Source organism: Sus scrofa, chromosome 6, assembly GCF_054392235.1.
Source record: "Sus scrofa isolate SSC_HxYL_T2T_F1_AM1 chromosome 6, Sscrofa_HxYL_maternal_Yorkshire_Landrace_v2.0, whole genome shotgun sequence".
NCBI classification, from domain to species: domain Eukaryota; kingdom Metazoa; phylum Chordata; class Mammalia; order Artiodactyla; family Suidae; genus Sus; species Sus scrofa.
Genome location: NC_139388.1, coordinates 75,439,937 through 75,465,016, shown reverse-complemented (window position 1 = coordinate 75,465,016; position 25,080 = coordinate 75,439,937). Strand labels below are relative to the sequence as shown.

At 59.6% G+C, this 25,080-nt stretch overlaps 1 protein-coding gene across 5 annotated transcripts in view; it reads left to right on the top strand.

Moving 5' to 3' along the window:
• CASZ1 (castor zinc finger 1) overlaps positions 1–25,080 on the top strand; it is a 149,448-nt gene that overhangs the window by 91,687 nt on the left and 32,681 nt on the right. For 2 of the 5 annotated variants that reach the window (XM_084962742.1, XM_084962744.1), the window contains exon 4: positions 4,174–4,212. In XM_084962742.1, the coding sequence (XP_084818868.1) occupies positions 4,197–4,212 (16 nt within the window). In that variant the 5' untranslated portion in view covers positions 4,174–4,196. Of the gene's footprint in view, positions 1–3,542; positions 3,697–4,173; positions 4,213–23,673; positions 23,895–25,080 lie in introns of those variants that run through there. The other 3 variants (XM_084962741.1, XM_084962740.1, XM_084962743.1) reach the window with 3 other exon arrangements.

Sequence of the window (25,080 nt, the reverse complement as noted above, 5' to 3'; positions counted from 1 at the left end):
GCAGGAGATACCTGATGCGTAAACAGGCTGGTGAGTGAGAAGGCCCCGGGCTCAGGAGGGAGAGAGAAGGAGTGGGCAACCTGGGGATGCCAGGGCCCTGGGAGCCAGCAGCGAGGGCAGCCTGCTTGGGGAGAGCCCACGTGTTTCCCTGGACCCCCGTGAGGGGCCTGGCAGGTGGGTGTTGCTGTGCGGGGCTCCACGTTTTCCCATGAGGTGAGGTGCGAGGAGGAGCTGGGACTCTGGGCTTCGTGGGGACTGTGCCGTTGGGCTTTTTATCTGCCGGGCCCTGAGCACAGAAACCGTGGCCTGGCCTCAGGGCCCAAAGGCCGTCACCACATCAGGGTTCCTAAGGCAAAAGGGCCGTAGGCTCAGAGATGCCTGCATTCTGGGCCTCTCCCCATCACATGAGCACACCCGCCCCCCAAGAGAAAGAGAAATGGGGGACCCCTTCATTCCGTGGCCTCTGACTCACCTGCACGATCTCAATGGCTCAGGCCTCTCAAATCTCAAATCTGAACACCCAAGAGGGCCTCTTTTCTGTGCCTCTCGGGGCCCTTTCTCCTCCAGGAAGGCCCCTCCCTCAGGCAGAGCCTCTTCAGCCGGGGGTGGCTGTCGGTGGCCATGATCTTGGCAGAGCCAAGGCTCTCCGGGCACCTCACACCTCCCCCTAGTGCTTGGCGGGCCCCTCTAGCTGGCCCTGCCCGCCCGGCCTTCCTTCCAGCTCTCTTGGTTCTATCCTTTCAGCCATTCCCCTCCAGCCTTTGTCACTGGAGGCCCCAAAGTTATCGTGCAGCCAGTCCCACTGACGCCGCGTGGGTCAGTGGAAAGCGTGACCTCCCATACCCTTCCCGCCATCAGCGGAAGCCTAGAAGGACATGCAAGGCAGCCAGCGGGCCGCGTGGGTCCCATCCGCAGGGAGCTCCCCGTACGTGCACACTTAACATGCACCCAGAAGTCACCCTTTCACCCCTGTGTCTCCAGGCTTCTTTCTACATCCCAGTTGCCCAGATGGGGAAGCAGACACTCAGGAGGGGAATTTGGGTTTGACTGCCTGTTGTTACAACCCCAACTTGTACCCTCGCTTTGGGGAGTCATGGGTGGGAGCACCCAGTGGCACGTCCTGGTTGCCGAGGTGCCCTCTGAGATCCCATGTGGGAAGTAGAAGCTCCTGGTCCTCACTTCCTGGCTGCCTGGTGCCAGCAGTCGTACCATCCTCTGGGTAGCATGTGGCTTAGTCTGTTCAAGGAGCTCCACTCCCTTAATCAGGGTTTTAGGGCTAGGGGGACACTCAGCATTCCCAGGCCTCTCCAGCAGCTCTTCCTACAGAAGGATGGGGCAGGCCCCAAAGGGTGGAGGGCTGTGTGACAACCAGGAATGGGGGTTGCCAAGAAGGCATGGGGTGGCGGGGCGGGGGGGGGAGTCAAATAGGGGAGGGATACTAACCTCCCTGCCAGGCCATTTGAAACCAAAGTGCAATTAAAAGAGAGAGAGAGAAGAAGAAAAATAAGGGGAGGAGTTCCCATGGTGGCTCAGCTGTTAACAAACCCAACTAATATCCATGAGGATGCAGGTTCCATCCCTGGCCTCACTCAGGGGGTTAAGGATCCGGCGTTGCCGTCCGCTGTGGTGTAGGTCCTAGATTCAGCTGAGATCCCGCACTGCTGTGGCTGTGGTGTAGGCCAGCAGCTACAGCTCTGGTTCCACCCCTAGCCTGGGAACCTCCATATGCCTTGGGTGCAGCCCCCCAAAAAAAATAAAAGAGAAAAGGAAAAATGAGGGGAAAGTGGGAGAAAGAGTCTATTGTTAACTCCCTGACTTCTTTGCCCCCAGACCTCCTTGGGCCCCTCCCTTTGCAAAATAGAAATATTGCAAAAATAGTCCAGCGCCATTTTGCCAAATGCTGTCCAAAGACCGGAGAAAAGAAAGTCTGGGTTCTGGTCCCCTCCCCTCATCGAAGGCAGTGTGGCCTCCGCTGAAACAGGAGGGGGGAAGGAAGGCCGCAGGGTGGGTTCGGAAGGGGCAGAGGGAGAGCTAGGGACCACGAGAGCCAGGTACTTCACTCGCAGAACTGTCCACCTTCTTGATGGCCTGTCTGCCCCCTTCCTGGCCTCCCACCAGTGGGTCACTTAGGTGACTAAGACTAAGGAATCTCAGTGTGTCTGGCCACAGCAGGGACACTAGGGAAAGAAAGACCCACCAACGTGCTTTCTCTCTGGGGAAAGGAGGGCGAAGAGAGGAAAAATCTCCCAGGTCCCGCAATGAAGTGGCAGACAGGAAGTGAGGGCCGCGATGTCAGAGGGGCAGGCAGTAAGCAGGCCAGGGCTCCTTGGTTGAGGGGTGTCTGTGCCCCCTGTGCCAGGGCCCTGCGTGGGGTGTGGCGGGGGCAAGAGGGTGGGTTGGAATCCCAAGTGACAGTACAGATGCAGATTCGTGGTGGGGGCCCTCGGAGGACCCCAAGACGGGGTGAGAGGGCAAGGAGGTGCTGGGCGCCCCCGCGCCCCCCCCCAATTTGCATCCCAGCCGCAGGGCTGGAGGCTGAACTGCAGGGCAGGAGGAGAAGGTCCCAAGGGCAGTGATGAGGAGGGGACCCAAGGTGGGTGGTCGACATTGGGGGGAGGAGAGTGCCAGGGCCCATTTAAAGGCAAAACCAACCCTAAGAAGCTCTAGGTAGGGAGTCCCCGCACTTCTGAACCCAACCGGCCGAAGATCGCGTTCCCCAGCACATCCAGGCCCATCGCCCCAGCCTCTTCTCAGAACTAAAAACCACCACCACCAACTGCAACAGGAGGAGGTTCAGGGATGGGGAAGAAATAAAACCCCAGGTGTCCCGGCACCAGAATCCGAGGAGAGCGCGAAAGTGGGGCACACGAGGGTGCGTGGTTCGGTGGGCGCGACCCCGCGGCGCTCACACCTACCCCGCCCGCGCGGAAAAGTTTGCTCCGCCGCGCGCGCGCGCGCGCGCGCCGCGAACCCTCAGCCGCCCGGCGCCGCGGAGTGAGTTCACGCGCGGCCGCCGTCGAGTCGCGCTCGCGGGGCCGGAGCGCAGTGGGGAGCGTGCGAGCGCGCACCCGCCGGCGTCCGGCCAGAGTTGGCGCGGGAGCGCGAGCGCCGGCCGCGGGCATCTCTCGGACCGCCGCGCCCCCGCCCGCCTCCCCGCTCCCTCCCGTCCTCGGGCGCCGAGTCCCCGCCTCCCTCCTCCCTAAGTCTAAGGTTTGGGCAATCGCTGAGCCAATAGGACCCGCCGCTCGAGCCGGTGCGCTGAGGCCGATCCGCGCGCGCGCGCGCGAGGGCGAGAGCGCGGGGCGCGCGGGGGGGGGGGACGGACGGAGGCGCGCGCGAGGGCGCGGGGCGGGCGAGCGCGAGCCCATTCACTCCAGCATCCCGGCGGGCGGGCGCGCGCGCGGGCGGGCCGAGCACTGCTCTTTCACCTGCCGGGGCGGCGCGGGCCCGGCCCGGAGGAGGCGGTGCCGCGGCCGCCCTGCCAATCACCTCGGCGCCTGGCAGCGCCCCCGGCCGCTCCCGCCCGCCTGCTCCCTCCTGCCAAACTGTTACCCTGAGTGTTACCGTCAGGAGCAATGACATCAGGGCTTTAAAACAACTTGTTATTCGGGGAGTAATCAGTTGCAATTAGGCATTAATTAAGTATTATGAAAGTTGATTATTTAAGTGAATTCGGCTTTCGACTCTCCGACTATGGTGAGTACCGGAGTGGGGCGGGGGAGGGCAGGGGGCGCCGCCGCGGGCCCCCCTACCCGGGCGGGGGGCGCGGCGCGGCGGGGCGGGGCGGGGGCGGCGGGAGCCGGGCCGGGCGCGGGCGGGGGCGCCCCTCGGCCCGGCGGGCCGGCAGGGCCCCCAGACCCGGGCTGCGTCTATAAATAGTTTCTCTTTTAGTTTAATAAACTCGAGAGCAGAGAGGAGCTGCTTTGAGTGTGCAATGCCGGAGCGCGAGAGCGAGAGGGGAGGGAGGGAGAAACTTTCGCTGTCCCTCCCCGGTCCCCAGTCTCATTTCTGCCCCGGCCCCAGTCCCAGTCCCGGGACTTGACCGCCCCTCGATGGGGGTGGGGGGAGGGTGCGGAGAGCGGAGGGGGGAGGCTGGCGTGGGGAGTGGGGGGCACTGCGAGAGACTAAACCGATTTCTTTTCTTTCCCCCTCTTTTTTTGGCGTTCCTCGAAGAGTTTGGGACCAAAGAGAGGAGAATGGATCTTGGTACAGGTACCGGCCGGTGGGAACCGGGGGAGGCTCTTTCGCTTTTCTTTCGGTTCTTTTACGGAAGTTATTATTTTTAGCCCAATGAGGTAGCAGCTGAGCAGGGGGTGGGGGCCGGCCTGGAGAGGGTCTGGTGCCGGCTGCGCTTCTCGCCCTGGTTTCTGGATTGCGAGGCTTCCGATGATATTATTGTTATTATTTGTTACTTGCTTAGTGACTGTGACTAATTTGATGCTTGTCATTGTGAAAGAACCGGGGGGAGAGAGGGAGCTGGGGGGCACCCAGAGAGAGGATCTAGGGGTTTTTTGTGGGGGTTTTTGTTCTCCGTGTTTTTTGAATGGCTCCGTGTTTTTTCTGTGTTTTTCTTTTCCCCAGCAAAAGATCTCTATGTGTCTGGCTGTGGGGTGTGTGTTTTTATTTTTTTAGTGGGGGGTGGTTGAGTTTTTGAAAGCAGCGTCCTGTTGGGAAAGGTGGTTAGTCTGGTTTCGGGGCGACTGTCTCAAGGTAAAGGAATTTAATTTATTTGGGACAAGGCTGTGTCGGATGATCAAGCTGCTTATTATGGCTAATGAGTATTTTTCACCTGAGAATCCGTGGGATGAGGCGGCTGTTATCAGTTCAAAGTGAGGGGCCCTGGACTCTCTCCCATCCCTCTTAGCCCTTGGGTCTGGGTTTTGGGGGGCCTAGCATGACGCCTAGGTTAGGGTTCCAGATAGCATAGGTCTGGCCTGGAGCAGAGTTTATCCTGAGATTTGGGTGTTGTATTGGTTTTAATCTGATTTTGTTCAACATTTTTCTTCTCTTCCCATCTGAGGTTCCAGTCTGAATCCAGAGTGGGGTTTGCTTTTAAATTCCTCAGGCTTTCCAGTAGCCTCAGTATTAAAGTGGAATTTTGACCAGGACCTTCAGGTCCTAGGCTGACAAATGCACTGTCTTTGTCCTAAATGTTTTTTTAGAAGGAGTCAGTGATAAACAAGTTGATAATTCCATTGAGCTTGATCTCTGAACCTCTTCCGTTTCATTTATAAAAGGAGGTATGCACTGCTGCTAGAGTCGTGGTTTACGATGGCCCAAGTTCATGGCATTGCCTCTGGGGACCCATGAGCTGCCATTTGGCCTTCCAAAGTCGAAGGGGAGTTGGGCAGAGCGGATAGGAGGCAGCGCTCCAGGGCTCAGGATGGGTGATGGGACGTGGCGGTTGGCCTTGGGAAGGAGGAGGGTGTGTTTGTGGAGGAAGGATCTTTAAGACTACATCCCGCCAGGTGTGATCTTGGCACCTTTGATGTGGAGGTCCTCAGGACCTCTGTGCCCGGGAAGGGTGCTACACCCCCTGCTGGGCAAAGTGGTTAAGGTGTCTTAAGGCCACGGCTGCCACCCTGCCCCTCCCTGCCCTTCGCTGGCACAGAGAAGCCGCCCGCCCCCACCTCTAGTCAGGTGTCTCATCACTCCCTCTCAGGCCCCACCCCCTTTCTTCAGAAATGGGGCCCCCACCCATCCCAGCTAAGAAGCAGGCCTTCTAGATGGGCCCATGGTAACAACACACCACCCCCTACCTGGGACAGGCGGGCCTCCGCTTGTGGGCAAGCCGGTGGGACCCAGGATTACGCAGCTGGAAGTCAGGCCGTCCTTACCTTCCTCTTTGTAACCCAGATGCCACTTGGAGCTGGCGTCCATCCTCCTGCCCTCTGCCAGCCTGCTGGGGGGGCTCGACTCCAAAGCCCTTCTGTAGGGTGATCCCCACCTGGAGAGAGGGCCTCTGGGGCCTGCAGGTGGCAGAACTTCTTGTAGCATCTCTCCCGGCACGTGTTTCTCCCAGCACTCTAGGGACAGGCTCTGGAAACTTTTCCTAGAAGTTACAAGGGCCCCTGAGGTCAGCTGGTCCCTCCCGTGGCTGGAGCAGGGCCCTCCCAGGAGGACCCAGGCCTGGACTCTGGCCACTCTGTGAGGGGAGGTCCAGGGTGTCAGCGTTCTGACTGTTTCCTGGAGGAGTCATCTGGTGATACCGTCTCAACCTTTTCTTTGAACTTGGAAGTTTCACTTAATCTCAGAACTTCAGAAGAAAAGCGCTTTTTCCCCTCTTCACTAAAAAAGGGAAGCAGGTGAGAACACTCTGAGGTCCTCTCTGAGTCTGTCTCTGAGCCAACTCCCTGCTCATCTTTTCTCAGCCTCTGGAATGTCCTTCTGGATGCAGCCAGGGACAGGGACCTTCTGGCCAGGGCTCCTTGCTGGTGTGGTACGGGGCCCTCTTCTGTGGGGGGCACCAGGGGCAGCTTCTGCCAAGGGCCTCTCTGGCACAGAACCAGGCTGGAGACCCAAGCCCCAAAGGGTTGCTGGCACCATGGACTCAGTAAGCACTGGACTGGGGGTTCACATCACCTCCAGCCCTGGACAGGTCTGGGTCCTGGAGCATTCAGTGATGGGAGAACCAGGGCCTCTCAGGAGGGGACAGCAGGACCTCACACCCCTCAGGGGCCATGTGGACCCCTTTTCTTCCACCATAGTTCAGCCAAGGGCTGGATCAATCTGGACGTCTTTAGCAATAAAAAATGCCGATGTCGTCCTAATTCACCAGGCCCCGAGATGACAGCAAATTTACATTTTTTAATTAAACTAGCAGCCAGTTTTTATGAGAGGGGGTTGGGTTATGCAAATCAAATGGTTGTGTACGGAAGATTAGGAGAGTTTGGGAATAAATTCCACAAATGCTAATAAAAAAAAAAAAAAGGAAAGAGAAAGAAAGAGAGGGAGGGAGGAGAGAGAGGAAGAGAGGACATAGTTCCATTAGGCCCTTTTAGAGTGATTTCCCTGGGGGAGGGAGCCGGGAGGGGGAGGGGAGAAGGGAGGAAGCTTTCAGACACAGGTACATCCAGGCTGCAGTTGGGAAGCTCCCCAGGATGTGGCCCCGCTAGGCTGATTCCTAGGCCCTGGGAAAAACTGGAGGCCAGGGCGGAAAATGGCCTTGAAGCAGCAGTAGAGCTCTGGGAAGCAGCTTGCCCTTGATTCTTGGGGATCTGGTTGTAAATTGCTCCACTCTCCCCAGAAGAAGGGGAGGGGCTGTCCAGCGCCAGAGCTGTCCCTCGGAGGATCCAGGGTAGGCTTTGCCAGGTAAAGGGCCAAATAGGCAACAGAGCAAGTTCAAAGGAGTGATCAGAGAGCACAGGGCAGTCTTGAGGGGCAGCACTGCCCACTCGGCACTGAGGCTGCAGCTGTGTCGTCGAGGTGGGTCTGTGGGAGGAATCAGGGCTACTCACTGACCCAGGCCTGCTTCTTTTCCCCTGGGATAAGCTCTGCTGGGGCTCCATGCCTGGCCCCCTTGCACTGCATGCGGACGCATTGTATCCTGGTCCCGCCCTCTGCTTGGACAAGGCCGGAAACGTGGGGTCAAGGACACTGAGACAGGTTGGCTCGGGAGCCTGGTTCTTGAAGTGGGATGTGGCAGTGACCACGTGCTTCGAGGGCACGCAGTCTCAAGGAAGGAGAAGAAAGGCTGCGGACCTTCCAGGCAGAATCTGACCCCTGAGCGCAAAGAATTTGGCTTCCCCAGCCCAGCCCCTGCTGCTCTGAGCGTCAGCACCCCCTCCAGACTCTCAGGACTTCTGCGAGCCCCTGGTTCAAGGCCAGGGCCTTGCCAGGAGTGGCGGCTTCTAGGAACCTTGCTGGCTCCGGTTACACTGCAGACCCGGTGCCTGCTGGGGCCCAGGAAGGTTCCCCGGCTGTTTCTGGAGGAAGAGGTTGCGTGGCAGGTTTGGGGCAGAGCAGGTTGTCCTCGATTTTCCTTCCTCAAGCCTTTACTTGGCCAGATACACCCACTCGACCCGTCGAAGTGGGGCCAGGCCCTGCAGTCAGGCTGAGCACCGGTTTTGCCAGTCTGCTGCCGGGGGCAGGCGCTGCGGTGCCATCTTGGCAGGAAGGAGCAGTCAGAGCCAAGGACAGAATGGGCTGTCTCGGAAGGAGCACGTTTCCTGGTACCATTCAGACAGAGGCTGGCTGTGACGTTTGGAGGGACTTGGGCATCCGATGACCTTTAAGATCCCTAGTTCTCTGAGTCCAACCTGATTTCACCCAGAGGGTTCGCTGGGGGGATCCTGGGAGAGGGGTCGAGTGGCCGATGCAAGAAGCTCAGGTTCGGGACCTTTTCTTTGGAAGAAAGCATTTGAGGCAGGCAGCTCTGGATTAAGTGGCCCCTTGAACCAGCTCCGGCCTGAGTTATAAGGTGTCAGAGCAAAACTCTGGATAAAAGGCCTGGTGTTAGCCATTCTCTCCCGACAGGAGGCAGAGGCAGTGAGGGCAGGTCTGAAGGCTCCCCAGAGGGACCCCATCCCCAGCCCGTTTGCCTTGGGGACCAGCCAGGGGAATGGGCTCTTAGACCCTCTGGTCTAAGAGGGGCACTGGGGCCAGTTAGACCTCTCCGGGGGCCTCGCCGTCACGGCTGGTGTTCCTCCATCCCCCACGGCCAGGGAATCTGGCTGAGTTGCAGCTTGGGTTTTTATGATGGAAAAATAAAAAACAGAGGCACCTTTGGAAGGCTGAGTCACGGCAGCAGCATCTCCTCATTAAAGCTGCTGCCCCTGGCTCAGGTCCCTGGGCAGGGGATGGGGTGGGGCCCAGACTCCTCCTCTTCCCGGACCCTGCCAGGTTAGTGACGCGCCCGGCCCCTCCATCAGCCTCCTCCGCTGACCGGCCCCTCTTTCTTAGAATAGTCCGGCCATTTCTTCCCCACCCCCGCTCCCCCACCCTAGACCCCAAGCCTTGTCCTTTACGCTGTCCTCCCTGAGCTGGTTTTTAAACCTTGTCTGGGAGTTCCCACTGTGGCTCAGCGGCACTAGTATCCTTGAGGACGCAGGTTCGATCCCTGGCCTCGCTCAGTGGGTTCAGGATCTGGCATTGCTGTGAGCTATGTTGTAGGTTTCAGATGCAGCTCGGATCTGGTGTGGCTATGGCTGTGGCGTAGGCTGGTGGCCACAGCTCCGAGTCGACCCCTAGCCTGGGAACCTCCCTATGCCTCAGGTACAGCCCTAAAAAGCAAAAAAATAAAAATAAACCCTGTCTCCCCTGGCTGCTGCCACACCTCCTCTGCTCCTCCTTTTCCTTCTCTTCCTCCTCATCTCCAGGGGGGAAGGAAGTGGCCCTGTAGTAATTACAGCCTGTGGGTCCCCGAGGCAAGCAGCAGCTGTTCCGGGGTAGCTGGGCCAGGGTACAGCAGAAGGAAGGAGCTGGGAAGGAGGAGGAGGAGGGCTGCTGGCCCCCGTGTGCAGAGGAGCAGAGACGGCTTCCCTGGGATTGACTGGGAAAGGTGGCAGCTTGGTGGTCCAGCATTCACCCCCTCTGGCTGCCTGAGCACAGCAGAGCGCCCTTATACCCCAGGTCCATGGGGCCATCTCCCCTGGAGGAGAAGGAAGGCCACACAGGTCGTGAGGGCCACAGGTCAGGGAGCCTTGGGGAGCACTCATTGCAGGAGCTGCGGAAACCAGGGCCACCTGGTCCTTCCCAGGTTTCCGGGGTCCGCCTGGCAGCGGGAGACAGGTGTGTTTATCTGTCATTCCAGGCAGAGGATTGCTAAGGCCTAGAGCCCAGGGAGCTTTGTGAAAGAGTGGCCTTTGAACTTGATAAAGGATGGGAGGTATCGGGGACAGATGGAGATGGGCTGACGTGTTTCCTGCATCACGCATACCTTCTAGACTTCCGCCACCCTCGAGTGTGTGTGTCTCTCTCTCTTTCTCTCTCTCTCGCCTCGTACTCCTATTCCCCCACCTCCCTTCCCCCTGGAAAAGCAGAGCTCTTGCTTCCCACTGTGCAACCACAGCTTTCTGCCCCTTTTGGCCCAGGCCACCCAGCTCCCTAAAGCCAGGCCCTCCTGCCTACCTTCTTGCCCCTCCCCCTTGGCAGCCTCACACCCCGTTGGCCCTGGAAAGGGATAGAGATCAGAGGTTGGCTGGGGGCCCGCAGCTCTGAGGCCTGGTTATGCCCACGATCTGGTGTGTCGGGGCGGCACTCAGCCTTCAGTACCCTGCCTGGAGAGGCCCTGCTTTCCGCCGCTCCTGGTGTCCGCAGGGGCGACCATCGGAGTTAGCTCTGCATTCGCCTCTCCTCCCGGTGCGTGGTCCAGGGCTGGTCCAGCACCTCCCACTGTTAGTGCTGGTAGAACTGATTGATTGTTGTGCCTCTTCGCCAAGTGCCTCCCGGCTTCTTGTGGGGGCAGCAGGAGGCAGGCGGGAAGCATTTGGCGGATGCCCTTGGGACCTGGGCTTTCGCTCCTTGAGAGCTTTCTACAGCCTGGTTTACAGGAAGGAGTGGGGCCAGCGTTAGGGATGACATGAAGGGGGTGAGGAGGCATAAGGAGGAAGCTAGGTGGTGAATGAATGGTTGGCGGGAGGCCCCACGGTAGCTCCTAACCATGACTGTGGTTTGGGGCTGGGAGGGTCTTGGTGTGAAGTCAGACTTGGCACCCGCGGTCGGCTGCCCCGGAGGGGACAGGAGGGCAGTAGCCACCGGGTGGTCCGGGACACTCCTCTTCTTCTCCTTGCCCGTCTCCATGTCCTCAGACCTTACTGCAGCAGGTCCATCCTCTCTGAGTCTGTTCCCGGCCCCAGGACCCCTCTAGCTGGATGGCTGCAGTACAGGGACTGAGGCCAGAAAGAAGGCCTCAGCGGAAACGGGCCTAACTAGTATCCATGAGGACACAGGTTCGATCCCTGGCCTTGCTCAGTGGGTTAAGGATCTGATGTTGCCCTGAGCTGTGGCATAGGTCACAGATGGGCTCGGATCTGGTGTTGCCGTGGCTGTGGCGTAGGCCAGCAGCTGCAGCTCAGTTTCGACCCCTAGCCTGGGAGCTTCCATATGCCACAGGTGTGGCCCTAAAACTAAGAAAAAGAAAAAGAAGGGGCAGCGTGTACTGAAGCCCACCCCACGTTGCCAGGGCCTCAGACCTCTGCATGATGTTTGGGCCGCTCCTGGGCCGGCTCAGGGGGTCTGTTCTGAGAGCGCCCCACAGGCCACCTCCCCGGGGCTCTTCTGGCCCCACAGTCTTGGCTGGCGTGGTGGCACCAGCCCGTGGCTGTTGAGACCCCTTCAAAAAGTGAAGAGGGCCCTGTCTTGTTGCTTGCTGGTCTGAGGCTTTGCGGAAGCAGGTTGGCCCAGGGGAGGAACAGACACATTATTTTTGGCTCCACAGACCAGGGATTCCCAGAGGAAACCGTGCTGAGTTGAGCTTTGGCCTACACTGGCCTCTTCTTATAGGGCTTTCTCCGAGAACGAAGGGGCCCGGAGGGGGATATGCTGCCTGAGACCAAGAGATGCAGTCGATGGGGCAGGGGACTCGAGCGCAGTGAGAAAGCAAGAGACATCCAGGAAGCCAGGAGGCAGAGAAGTCTAGAACTTTGTGTCACCGGGGAATGCATCTTTTCCCTGGCGGTGATCGTCCTTGTCCCTCTAGACCAGTGCTTTCCTCCTGGCCACCCTGTTAGCTCAGAGCTCAAGGCCCAAGGCCAGCTGGAAGGACTGCCTGGGAGAGAGGGGAGCCTTGGGGGGCAGGTCAAGGGAGATTGGCAGGGTTCCACACCGCCCAGCAGGGGGCGCCCCTCTGTATCTGCCCCAGTGCCAGAGGAAGGGACATTGGTCCCAGGTCTGGTCCAAGCCTTCTGGCCATGGGGAGGGGGAGGAGGAGCCTCCCCTCCCCGCCCCCAGAGGTTCCTTGGCTGAGTTTGTTTTGCCAGGGTGACCTGTTTAATCATCTCATTTTCTGGTGGCCGTTTATTCCTCGTTTCCACGGTTACGGCCCCATTAAGGGGAGAAGCAATAAGGCAGCGAGTCAAACAGGTAATAAAAACATTAAAGCCCATGTGCACAGAGGGAGGGCGGGCGGGTGGGAAGGGGGCTCAGCGAGGTGAGACGGGCCAGGGAGAATCGGAGGTAAGAGGCCGCCCGGCCTCCTCCTTCAGAGGCCCCCGGGGAGCTCCCCATCCCCCGGCCTCTGGGCTGCGCCCTTTGGGGGCCAGGACCCGGCCCTGGCTTAGAACCATCCCCAGCCCTTGGTCCCCTGGCAACAGGCTGTATGTTGGGAGGTGAAACAGGAAGGAGAAAAGTGAGAGTGAGCGCGGCCGCCGCCTCCCCCAGGACTCTTGGCGTGGGACCTGCTCGCGGGCCTCACCTCACCCGTGCTTGGCGGGGGCGGGGGATGGTTTCTGACATTGTTTCCAGCCCTCGAACTTTTTTTACTGCCAACTTTATCAGAAAGCATATTTGTGGTGAGTGCTGCTAACAGGGCCAGTCTGGTGAGTAAATATTCCTGGTGTGGACAGCCCTGCGACCTTGAGAGGCGAGAGCGTGACAGGGGAGCCAAGGGCGCCGAGGCCGAGGACGCCGGGTGGCCCCGTGCTGGGTAGGGGGCCACAGGGCTTGGGTTGGTCCCCGGCAGCATGGTCCCTCTCGAGCCCGAGTGGCGCTTGGCTAGGGCTGAGCCGGGTGACCGTCCCGTCGGGGCTGGGCCTGGAGCCCTTGGTGTTGCTCCCACGGAGGACCTGCTGGCAGAACCTGCCCCCCCCCCCCTCGGAACCAGAGGCTGAGAGCCAAGGCAGCCTCTGGCCCAGCCCCTCGGAGCCCGGAGCCACGTGCCCTCCCCGGGGGAGCCTCCCCAGCAGCCCCGCCCTTGAGGTTGACAAGGGAGCAGACTGGGTCAGTGGGGCTGACCTGAGCGGGGAGGGAGGGGCTGGCCAGGAAAAGCTGGGTCGGGGAAGAGCCATGGCGCCCGTGGGTGCTCGCATCCCCTCCCCCGCCTGGAGCCGCCCGTCGGTGGCTCCGAGATCCACTCGGGGCCCCCCTGGCCAGGGAGGACCTCTTGCTATTTCTCCCTGATGACTCTCATCTTTTGTAAACTCACAGAGGTCTGTGTTTCCAGTTATTAATTTCAAAGTTGATTTCTGACTGGAGAGGAAGCAAGGCAGATCTGGGGACGGGGGAGACCCCTCCGGCTGGGAGCTCTGTCTTGGGAACGGGCCTAGATGAGTTAATATTCCGATCAAACAATTAAAAATAGAAAATGCTCCCGCGGCACCAGCTGCTGAGGCTTTTCAACAACTGTCACCAGTAGGTTCACGGGGCAGGTGGTGCTGGGGAGGCGTATTTCCACAAGCAGCAAATATCAGAGATAACGGTGTGCCCCCCACTTCCCTCCCAGGACCCAGGACCTTTGTTTGGGGGCCCCCAGGTCTCTCCAAACTCCCCTCCGGGGCTGGGAGCCGGGGGTCTGTGCAGCTTCAGGGCTGCCCTTCTCCCCCGCAGGGCCCGGCCACAGCGGTGAAGTCATTGCCAGATGCCTGGGTAATTGCTTTAAGAATCGAACTTAAAATAAGATGAAAACTTATATTCCTGGGGAAGGAGTAATTTCCCATCGAATAGTAAATTAATGAAAGGATTATACCAGGGGCCTGGCCCGGAGGCCATGCTCATCTGCTAAGTACAAGTGGTTTGGACAAGACAGTTCAAGGCCAGGGGGCACCCCGAACCTCAGGCCAGGCCCTGCTTCCTGGCTCCACCGGGGCTCCACCGTGGCCTGCTGAGTTGGGGGCACGCGTTCCGTGTGTGTGCTCAGGGTTCCTCTGTGACGGGGCCCAGTTTGTCATTTTTATTTATTTATTTATTTTTGTCTTTTTGCCTTTTCTAGGGCCATTCCCACAGCATATGGAGGTTCCTAGGCTAGGGGTCTAATTGGAGCCGTAGCCACCGGCCTATGCCACAGCCACAGCAATGCGGGATCGGAGCCACATCTGCAACCCACACCACAGCTCACGGCAACGCCAAATCCTCAACCCACTGAGCAAGGCCAGGGATCGAACCCACAACCTCATGGTTCCTAGTCAGATTCGTTAACCACTGCGCCACGACGGGGACTCCCAGGGCCCAGCTTTTCAAATCCCCGAGGTGGAGATGTGACCTTGCAGGGCACAAGAAGCCCCGTGTCATCAGTTCACTCAGGAAGATGGAGCTTCTCTTGTCACCCGAGAGGGAGGGGTTTCGGGAGCGGTTTCCAGCTGTCACACCATGTAGTCAGCCACGTTGGGACCACCAGCCTGGTTTGCCCAGGATCAAAAAGACCCATGCCCCGTGAAGCCCCTCAGCGCTGGGAGCAAGAGGATGGGCTGATGGATTCAGCCCCTCCCTCGGGGTCCTGGACAGCCCAAGCCCCTGAACTAGAATAGTCTCCGTCCAAAGGGGTTACTGGTTCTACTGGAAACCCACCTGTCTCCATCTGCTGCGTCCAGCCAGGGGTGCGTGGGTCCAAGCGGGTCTGTACACATGCCTCCCCAGGCGGGACAGGGCACTGCCTGAGTCTCTGCCGGGCACAGGAAAGGTCCTGCAGCTGCAGCGCCCCTGCTCCCCCCCAACACTGAGCCCTCTCCCCCTTGTAGAGAACAGGGTGCAACGTGCAGAATCATGACGACCAAACCCTGTGAGTGTAGTCCGTGCCTTTTCCGGGAGATTCTGGACATACACCCTGCTCTCATCTCTCCTTGTCACTTCCCTCCTGAAGACACAGGAGGCTGTCTTTTCTCACAAGTGGGGAAACAGGAGACCCAGAGACATTATTGACCTGTTTCCAAACGCAGGGAGATAGACCCAGAGTGGGGGCTTCCTTCTCACAGGGAAGAGGGCATCCCTGGGGACCTTTCCAATGGCAGCATGGAGTGGAGGACACGCTGGGTTCCGGATATGGACGGCGCTGCCTGGCCCACATCCCCAGCATCCCTGGGCCCCACCTGTACCCCACCTGTAACACGGGGACCCATCCCCAGGCCTCCCCTGCAAGATCCAGTGCAATTGTTGATGCAGATGCATTTTGAGCCTTTCGGAGGAAGCGTCCTCTAAAAGCATTCATTATTGCCCATCTCCTGAGCAAGGATGTTCCCCTCTGTTTGCAGGGACGGATCGAAGGGGAGTTGAAACACCTTCTGACTTGTTTCTGTTGAAATGGGGATGAACAGACGGGACGAGAGTTCTTTAGGAAGGAGGTCTCTGAACGGGCATCCTTCCAGGAGATAGGGGCGTGGATGTAGACTTGTCGCGTGTGCTTCTATGTAAGCATGGATTTTGCTGGAGAGGAAGACGGGGACATGGGAGACCCTTGAAACTCAGCTCATCACTGGCCTTCATTGCTTCTAGAAGTAACAGGTCTCCCTTGGGAACTGGGCGGGAGCAACTTGCGGCTTGGCAGACAGCCACCCCTGCATGGGGTTTGAGCCCAGGGGCTGCGTTGAGCTCCCGTAGGTGTGATCTGAGAGGACCCAGCCCCTTGCCTGGTGTTAAGCCCACACTGCTTTCAGGGATAGGGAGCAGCCAGGTGTTTTCAGGACGCCTGGTGCTGCCTGTGTGGCCTCTTCCACCCTCCCACCCCCAAGGAAGGAATCACGGGGCCGAAAGACTGAGAATGCCTCGTCTAAACAACCTAGCAAAGCATGTTCCGAGAGAGCGCCAAGCCAGAGCCACAGATGGTGTGATTCCTGGATTGAAACTGGAAGGATGGTGGCTTTGAATGCTAGATGTTATGTGGCAGTTGCTATTCAGGCGGACAGATTGGTGAGTCCCAGGCTGTAGGGATCTGAGTGGGCCCTCTTTGATCTGGTCTTACACCCAGGGTGGGGGGACAGGAGTGGCTTGGGCAGAACGGCAGGCACAAGGGGAAGCAGGAAGGTAGCCAGCCTGGGAGCACGCTGGCTCCGGTCCCTCAATAAGCAGCATCCCCAGCCGAAGGTCCTAGCCCCTGGCCAGGACCACACGGGCCCCTCCCCCGGCCGCCTGGAAGGAAGGGTCACTTCGGGGCTCTGGGCAGCCTTCAGCTGGATGGTGAGTGGAGCTCCTCCCTCGAGACCCAGAGGCAGGGCCAGGAAGGAGGTGGGGATGCTTTCTGCTTCCGGGTCCCTGGGGGGCCCAGGGGCAGATTGAGACAGGCTCCTTGCAGGGAAGGTGTTAACAAACAGCAGGTGATTAAACATGACAAGCGGTGACATTTCTGTGCAGGGTTCTCAGTCCCGGCAATGCCAAGAATGAAGCTATAAAGCCTGACATTTTGTGTTATGCACTGAGAGGTTTTTAATAGACCTCTCTCCCTCTTCTCCAGTCAACTTCTCTTTCCCTCCTGCGCCTCCCCGCCCCGTCATCCCCACTGCCCCCACGTCAGCCTCCCGCCTCCTGTCGGACCTGGCCTCCAGGAGCCTCTCCCCTTCCCTCACCCGCAGGGCACTGGGCGGCGGCAGTGGCGGCAGCGGGGCCGGGCGTTCCGCTGCCCTCCAGAGTCTGTCCCTTTGCTTTGATCTCTCCTGTTGCCCTGGGTGTCCCCCCCCCCATCCTTCACTCCCTCACCTCCTTTTTTTGGGTCCTGATCTCACAGCCTCGCCCTTTGCTGCGGCTGTCCCAGTTGTCCGCCACGGCAGGTGGCCGTCCCCGTGCCCTCTGTGTGTTAATCACATTTTCAGACAGACTTGATAGTGGGTGTAGGGAGATCGCGGGGCTTGGGATGGGATTTTCCTCCATCTTTTTTTTCGATTTCCTTTTCTCCTTTTTGGGACAGTGACAAGAGTAGAGCGAGAGAATCACACTGTACTACAAACAGTTGCTGGATTTATTCAGCAAGGGCCTGGCCGGCAACAGTTGTTCCTCTCCCAGAGAAATGTGGGAACAACTGGGGCCTCTTTTGTTCTCCAGGCAGAGCCCTGTGAAGGGCATTTGGAGGTGAGCCCGAGGCTCAAGAGGGCCACAGACCCAAGAGAAGGGGTTTCAGCCTCAGTCCCGCCCAAGGAGTCCCCACCCTCCTAGGTAGGAAAGGCCCTGGAGCCACAGGGCTTGGTACAGAAGTCAGGCCACACCCCCGAGCCCAGCTCTTCCACTAGTGAACTTCGTTCTCTGTCAGTAAAGATTTATCGGGTCAGGCGCTGGGCTTGAAGGGTGGTCCTGTCCCACTGCTAGATCTCGCAGTCGAGCAAGACAGAGGGTTGTTAGCACAGTTATTACAGAAGGGCTGTCTAAAGGAGCAGGGTGCGACAAGAGGACAGAGGAAGGGGGCCCTGCAGTTTGGGAGGCTTCCCGGAAGAAGTGAAATTTCAGCCAGGACCCCTGAGGGATGGATGCCCAGGAGCAGGGGTAGCCAGGCCCAAGTTGAAGGAGGAAGTGGGGGTGAGCGGCAGGTTCCCCCTGCTCCACGGGGGCTGGCTGGCAGCTGGAGATGGATGGGGAGCTCACTCACCCTGCTGTGGCTGTGCCCCTTCGAGCTCTGGGCAACTGACCCGGAACCTGCTCTTCCAACCACCCTTCTACCAACTCGACCTGTCTGTGCCAGGCGTGCGTCAGGGGCAGAGTCGGGGTTTGGCTCAGCTCTGCCCCAGGGGGAGGGACAGCGACCAGGAAGTCAAGTGCCATCAACGACTGGGGCTGCTCCTGCCTCTCCTGGTCCCCTCTGCCAATGACTCACTGAAGAGGGGGCAGGAGAGAGGATGCAGACTTGCCCAGAGGGTGGGGTGGCTGGAGGAGCAGGAGCCCAGGGGAGTCACACCCCACCCCCGCCCCTGCCACTTTATGTACACCAGGGAGCCCTCCTAGGACTCATAGTTGGCCTCACCTCTGCACCCTCAGTGGTGTGGAGGCTGCTTTGGTGCTGGTGTGTCTTCCCCATTAAAACCTCGGCTCCCCAGTACCTGAAACCATTCTCCCTGGGTCCCTAGGGCCAGCGGAGACCGTGCCCGTAGGTACTTGGGAGATGTTGGAGAAACTCAACCGACCCAGGAAGAGGAGGACTTGAGTTTAACCATGAGTCCAAGTCCCCCCAGGAGCCTGCAGACCAACCCTGAGTCCCTGGTGTCCAGGAAGACTGGCTCCTGAGGCCCAGGTTCAGCTACCTCTCCCCACGCCAGGGTCCTTCAGCCTTTGCCGTGGGGCAGCCCTAAAGCCTGCTCACGGGAGGAACCTCACCAATCCTTTAGGATGCTTCCAGCCGTCAGGCCCGGGACACCCTGCCTGCATCCGGGTTCCCTGAGAAGGAGGACCTATTTGGCTTCCTGTCCCCATAAAGGGTCCAGGGCTGGATTCAGCCATAACTCCCCTTCGCCACCCCATCCCGGGCCTGCCTTTCTGCCAGGTTTGGCCTGGGTCCCACATGCTAGCCCTCGTCATCCAATTTCCACAGTCCAGAAAGGGCCCTTGGCAGCTCAGAGGGCGGGGCAGGCCGAAAGGGGAGGTGAGGGGAGTCCCAGAGCGAGGACTTGGCCCTCTGCCCCTGTAGATCCGGAGCCAGGTTTTCCTGTAATCCCCACATCCTGTTGCAGATCCTTAATCAGCTGGAGCCCAGGTTAGGCCGACCCGTGGCGACACTCAGGGCTGTAGCGTGGAAATCCTGAAGTGGAGCTTCCGGAGTTGAGGTTGGGGGCTGTGAGGAGGAGGCAGGCGGAGGGGGGGAGAAGGGAGCCAGTGCAGGCACAGGATGTGGACAGCACCCAGACCCGCCACCCACCCGACCCAGGCCAGGGCTGGAGGAGCAGAGCAGCTGTTGCAGGCTGGGAATGGGGATACAGGAGGGTGAACAGGGGCCCGCACGAGGGCCCCCCAAGAGCGCCAGGGTCTGGGGGGGCTGCTCCAGACAGCCGGTCCTGGAGTCGCTCTGAGGGTAGGCGAGGACTCCAGCCAGGAAACAGCGGAGAGGTGACCCTGGGTGCCGTTGGTTTCAGGGGTCTTTTCCGGCCAGGGTGAAGTCCCAAGGCCAGAAGTGGTCCTGCCCCACTGGGAGCTCTGCTTCGTGAGGAGGGAGGAGGCAGAGGGCCCAGGAGACCCGTCTGCCTGTCTACCCTGGTTTGGGAGCAGCAGGGGCCCCTCAGCAGGGAAACAAGATCCCAGGATGGGCCATCCTTTCGAGGGAACAGCTGACCCGCAGCCCAGCCTAGTGGTGCAGCCCTGGCATGGGTCAGGGGAGGAGTTGGGGGCCGGGGAAGGTGTACCCTCCTAGACCCAAGGAGAGGGACGGAGGAGGTGAGGGGGGATGCCTGGGCCCGAGATGGCCATGGAGCAGAAGCCAGGAGCGGGCTGGCTGGCTGGCAGCGGGCGGGCAGACGGGCGTCTGTCCTGCCAGGGGCCCAGGCTGGCTGTGCAGACAGCCTCTTTTCTATATGGAAATGAAGAATTTAGGCTAATGGAGCTCAACCATCTCTAATTTTGCGATGGCAGGAGGATTTTGATTGAAAGTAATTAAGCAAGCTAGCTGTAAAATTAATTAAAGCAAAAGGGGGGGATTTTTTATTGGATTGGATAGCGATATAGCGTCTGTCAGGCGGGGGACGGATGGGGGTGACCTGAATCCTCTGCCCTCCCCCCTCCCACTCGGGACGTTTATGTCACTTTAATCTCCTTACAGCGGCTGCTGTGCATTTGTTTGAAATAATCAAGGAAATATGGTCAGAAATTGTCAGCTTTCAGATCTAATTTACCTGACGGCCCCTGCGCAAGCCGGCATGGCCCAGGGAGCGAGCGCGCGTGAGCGGGTGGGGGAGCCCGAGTGGGCGCAGAGGACACGGGGCTGTCCGGCCCCCTCCCCCAGCCCCCGGCCCCCTCTGAGGGCACAGAAGGTGCTTCCCGGCCTGCGGGCACCTCCCTGGCACCGGCCCCAACCCCCACCCACCTGCTGCCTCCCCCTTGAGCTGTAACCAGCTTTGGGTTTAGGGACGATAGGATCAGAGAGGTGACGGTAATTCCTTACTCCAGATGGCTGACAACTGCTAAACCCCTCCACCAGGGCCGCAGTTTTAAAAATACTCCTAAATTAGTCCCCTCATGTCCTCGTCATTGGCCTCATTGGCAAGGGGATTGTGGAGATGGGCTGTAGGGAGGGTGGGGTGACAGTGTCATCCAGACCACCCCTGTGCCACCTGCTGCCATCCCCCCCACCGCCCCCCGCCGACTTCTCTCCAGGGACTGCTTTAAGGCTGGGCTCCCCTGCCAGGGCCCTTTCTCCCAGCCCCCTCCCCTCCTTCCAGAATGACACTCACCCTGTTTCCCTTTCATAATAAACACAGCTCACAGGTGTCGGGGTGGGGGTGGGAGGTTCAGCCCCTGAAGGAGGAAGCTCCTCCCCCCGACCCTTGAGCTCAAATCCCTGTGCCACACGGTCACCTGCCCAAATCCTACCCGTTTCCAGTGGATAAGCCTGGTTGTAGAGCCGTGTGCCTCTGGTGCTTTCCTGGGAGTCGAGCCTGAGTTCCAGACCCTGAACTCTAGGGGTGCTGGTTCTGAGCCACTGGAGGTCCTTCGCCAGGCAGGCCAGTGTGGGGCTTAGGAAACCCTTATGGTATTTGGGGCTGATGGGCTCTAGTCTCCAAGGGCTACAGAAGATCCTCCCTTAAAACACGAGCGTAGAACAGTTTGATCTGCTGATCGCCAGAGGGCCCAGACCAGGAACTGGGTCTCTGGGTTTGTTTGGTCCTGCCAAGAAGGTGATCCGGGCTTTGCCACAGGTCTCTCTGCCTCTCGGGCCTCAGACGCCTTCCAATTCTAAAGTTCTGTGCAAATCTAGGCCAGCCTCTGCCCTGAGAGTCGCCACCTTTTCTGGCCCCAGAGCTCCTTGCCAGGCCCCAGGGGGCATGGGAGAAGGTGGGGGCTTCTAGAAACAGAGCAGCTTAGGAAGCGCAGCCTGCTCCCAGTTTGCCCACCTTAGAGCGAGCCTGTCCGAAGGCCTCTGTCCCCACCTGTCCTTCCGGGGGCCCCACCTCCTGCCAGTCCTCCCCCTAACCCCCAGCACACCTTCCCTGCCCCTCCTCCAAGCTGTGGCGCTGAGTGCAGTGTCAGCCTCCTCCAGCATTGAGGGGGGGTTGAGCTCCCGCCCCTCCAGCCTGGCTCCTGAGTTGAGCCGCTGGGGGCTTGGGGAGCCTTGCCTGCCCCCCTTCTCAAGCTCTCTCAGTGTGACCCTCTGCTCCACTGCAAGTCAGGGACGGGAGCCCCAAAGAACTCTGCCTGGGAGGGCGGGAAAGGAAAGCCACTGGCTCTTCTCCACGTCTTTGGGGCAACATTCTCTGTGCCCCAAGCCTAGGCAGCACTGAGATCCTTGGGGCCTCGTGCACTCCCCTACCTGCAAGGGCCTTGGTGAGAGGCGGTAGCATGGCCAGGCACCCTGGAGGCCCAGCCAGAGCGAGTTCCGGTCCTTTGTGCCCACCAGCCGCCCAGGAACCAGGTCCCGGGAGACACGAGGTAGAGAGAGCCCCTGGCCTCAGCCTAGTGTCTCACTCCATGAGTGGCATGCAGCTGCGCAGCTCAGCCCCTGCAGCCAGGAGCCTGGGCCTGGGCTGGTCCAGGCTGCCGATGGCAGGCCCCAAGGTGGAGGGAGGGTGCGGCAGAGCTAGGATCCCGGGCAGGGTGGCGCACCGAGGCCTGAGGGAGGTGGAGAAGGCCAAGAGCAGTCAGGAGAGCGTGGTCGTGGTCCGGTTGCTGTCCCCACGTAGGACCCTTTGCACTGCCCTGGTGGGGAGAAACTGAGTGGAGGATGCTCGCCTGGAAAACCACTCGCGACTAGTGCTCCGCGGAAGGCGAGAACACTGATCTCCAGAGGCTGTCTTTGGAGAGGAAGGACAGGCGTGGGCAGCGGGCAGTGAGGGCAGCAAGACTGGCCAGGGGCGCTGGGGTTTAAGGTCAGAGGACGGCCCCAGGAGGGTACCCCTCTGGCATAGCCTGCCACAGCCGGGGCCCAGGGGCTCTGGGAGAAGGAAGGAGTGAGAGGGCAGCTTGGGGAACTGGTAAGCCTGGGGCCAGCGCATCACCTGGCTGGCATGAGATAACACGCATGCCTGTGGCCACTAAGGGCTCCTGCTGTCCCTTCTTCCCCCGCTCCCAAGGCTTTGAGGGAAAAGTGCTGGGCTTGCTGACCTTGTCCAGGTGAAGCCCCTCCTCTCCCCGAGGCTCCTCCCTCTTTCTCTGTTTCCCACACCCAGCCAGGGATCTGAGCCTCTAAGTAGAAGTTATGCAGGGAGAACAGGGGTGGGGGAAGTTCCCCTTGTGGCTCAGTGGTAACGAATCTGACTAGTAATATGAGGACATGTGTTTGATCCCTGGTCCTGCTCAGTGGGTTAAGGATCCAGCTTTGCCTTGAGCTGTGGGGTAGGCCACAGACGCGGCTTGGATCCCAAGTTGCTTTGGCTGTAGCATCCACCAGCAGCTACAGCTCTGATTCAGCCCCTTGCCTGGGAACTTCCATATGCCGCAGGTACAGCCCTAAAAAGACAAAAATGAAAAAATAAAAAAATAAAGAACAGGAGAAGCGGAGGATACCTGGCCTGGCCTGCTCGCTGTGGGGTGCCCTGGCCTTAGGCTCCTTTGCAAATGAGGGCTCCACCAGTTAAGACTCCACCTTGGCCTAGTGAGCTACGAGCTTCCTCCCTTGAGGAACTGGTCTGTCCCCACCAGAGGGTGGAGAGGAAGCCTTTTCCCCGGGTCCTTTCTTATGCTTGGTGGGGGCTGTTGGCTTCAGGAGAATTCTCAGGGGTGTCACACTGCATCACCCCCGCCCTAAGAGCATGGAGAGGTCCCTACGCGCAGCATGGCCCAGGTCCAGCCCCAGGAATCATTAACTGCAGGGTCTGGCGATGCCCATGTACCAGAGTACTGGACACCTCCCCTGGTCAGGTCCCTGCTGGAGTGGCTGCATGTGACCAGGACGCTGGGCTCCCAGAAAGCACCTGGAGCCAAGCAGGGCTCTGGCATCACAAAGCCTCCGCCAGCTGGCTCGGCGGATTTCCTGCCAGTGTCCTCTCCTGCTCCCACTGTGCCCCCTCTGCTTCTCCAGATCTCAGTGGGACTGGTGGCCCTGCCCAGACCCCACAAGGGCCTCCTGACCGCTCCTCTCCTCCCTCCGGTCTGCCCTTGCTTTCTCACCCTTTAGGCCTGGCGTCTCTCTGGCCCAACCTGGCCCCGGCCTCCGTCCCCCTGCTTCCCAGTCGCGTTTTGCTGCCAGCGCAGGGCACTGAAAAACTGCTGGCACTGCCAAAAACCCTGTGTGCGCTATGACTCCCCAAACATCCCTTTATTTTTATTGTTCTGTTAATTACTGTTTAAACTTTAATAAGTCACTTCGTCAGGAGGGGGGACCTGCCGTGAGCTTTTCTGTGCAAACACGGGCCCGGGAGTGACTCGGGTGTAATATAACCCTTTATGCGATGTGGGAATGTTTAGATTGTAACAGAAACTTGTTATTTTAATGACAGTTGGGGGGGGCACTGAGCACCAAAGAGGAGGAGGGTGGGCACAGCCCGGCTCTGCTTGTGTCCCCACTGAGGGCTGGGGGTGGCCGGGCCACACCAGGGCTGCTCCCTTGCTGTTTCTGCTGAGGGTCTAGGACACCATGGGGCCCCTCCTGGGCTGCCCGTGGTCAGGCTCCCCCAGAGGGAATGATGCCTCATGAAGGAGGCCCAGGGGCTCCAGAGTAGGAGAGCCCAAGGAGGAAGTTGGGCTTTAGGGGGCCGGGGGAGCAGGAGGACTCGGAGGGTTCCCGGATCCCTGGGCAAAGGCAGGGCTGGGCATGGCTGGACTCTGCTCTGACTGCACCTGCCCTTCCCGCTCCCGAGGTGGGGACCCTGTCCGCAGTCACCACCCAGGACGGCGGCAGGCACCAGGACACACGGCTGTGTGCCAGACTTGTCACCCCGTGTCACCGCTTCCACGAGCCTGCATCTCAGGTGAGGATGCTGATGTCCAGGACAGAAACTTAGCTTGTTTAAAGCGGCAGGCTTTTAAGAGGGGCCACGTTTCTAACGTCAGTTCGTCCAATTTAGAAGCTACCAAAGTCCCGGTGCCCAGGTGGGTCACAGAGGGCTGAAGATGGGTGGCGCCCTCACTGGGGACCAGGACCATCCCCCTCGGCCCCTCCTCCTTTTCCCCCGCCCAGGAAGGGGGCCTGCGGGGTGAAGAGGACACGGAAATAAAGATTGTCCCCAGGTCTACACACAGGCCACGTGCCCTCTGCCTCCCAAGGCATGGCTCCATCGCGGAGTCAGGGGCTCGAGTCCAGGTGATGGTGGCCGGTGCCACTGAGCCTTTACCCCCAGAGGCACTCCTGCCCCCGGCCCACTTCTAGAGCCTTCAGTCTCCTGCAGGGACCCCAGGCCATCTGGGCCCGGTTTCCTACTTCATCTTCATCTGGTCCCTCTGTCTGTCCACCCATCCGCAGAGCTGAGCTTCTCTCCGCAACAGCACTGCGTGGCCCATCGCCCTGTGCTTGCCCGGCTGCGGTCAGCCCCGCTCCTGGGGCTCTGTCTGGTCCCTCCTCTCCCCCTGCGGCTGCCTCCCCCGAGGGCCCCTCCCATCCCCCTTGCGGGCCAAGGCCCGAGGTTCAGGGTCCGGCTCTCCCACAGACTGGAAGTGGCAGCAGCCCCCAGATGGCGGCGGCGGCGGCGTGGGCCGCGAATCGCTGAGGTTTTCCTTTTCCGAGCAGCGCGTTTCCCTAAATTGTCTTTGACTGCGTGCATGGGTAATGAAAGTTTATGCCCTTGTTAGAAGGACAGGCGGCCAGTTCCAGTTAGAACTGGGGCCCTCTCCCGGCCGCCCCCCCCACCCCCACCCCTGCAGGAGAGCGCGCGGGAGCACGAGTGTGTGTGCACGCACCCCCTCCCCGGTGGATGAGAAGGCTGTTAGGGGAAGGCAGAGGGGACGGGAGGGAAAAAAGAAAAAAAAATTTCCATATTTGTGTAAGTTGCTTTAAAAGCATTTTATCATGTCATAAAAAAGGGAAAGTACTCTCAGAAATTGATCCTCTCCGCCAGCCCATTGGACAGAAGGACGTTGGGTTGTTAATGGCCATCCTGCTCCAGGGTGGCTTATTAAAAAATTTATACATAAATGCTTAAAATTGCATAAATTATTTAA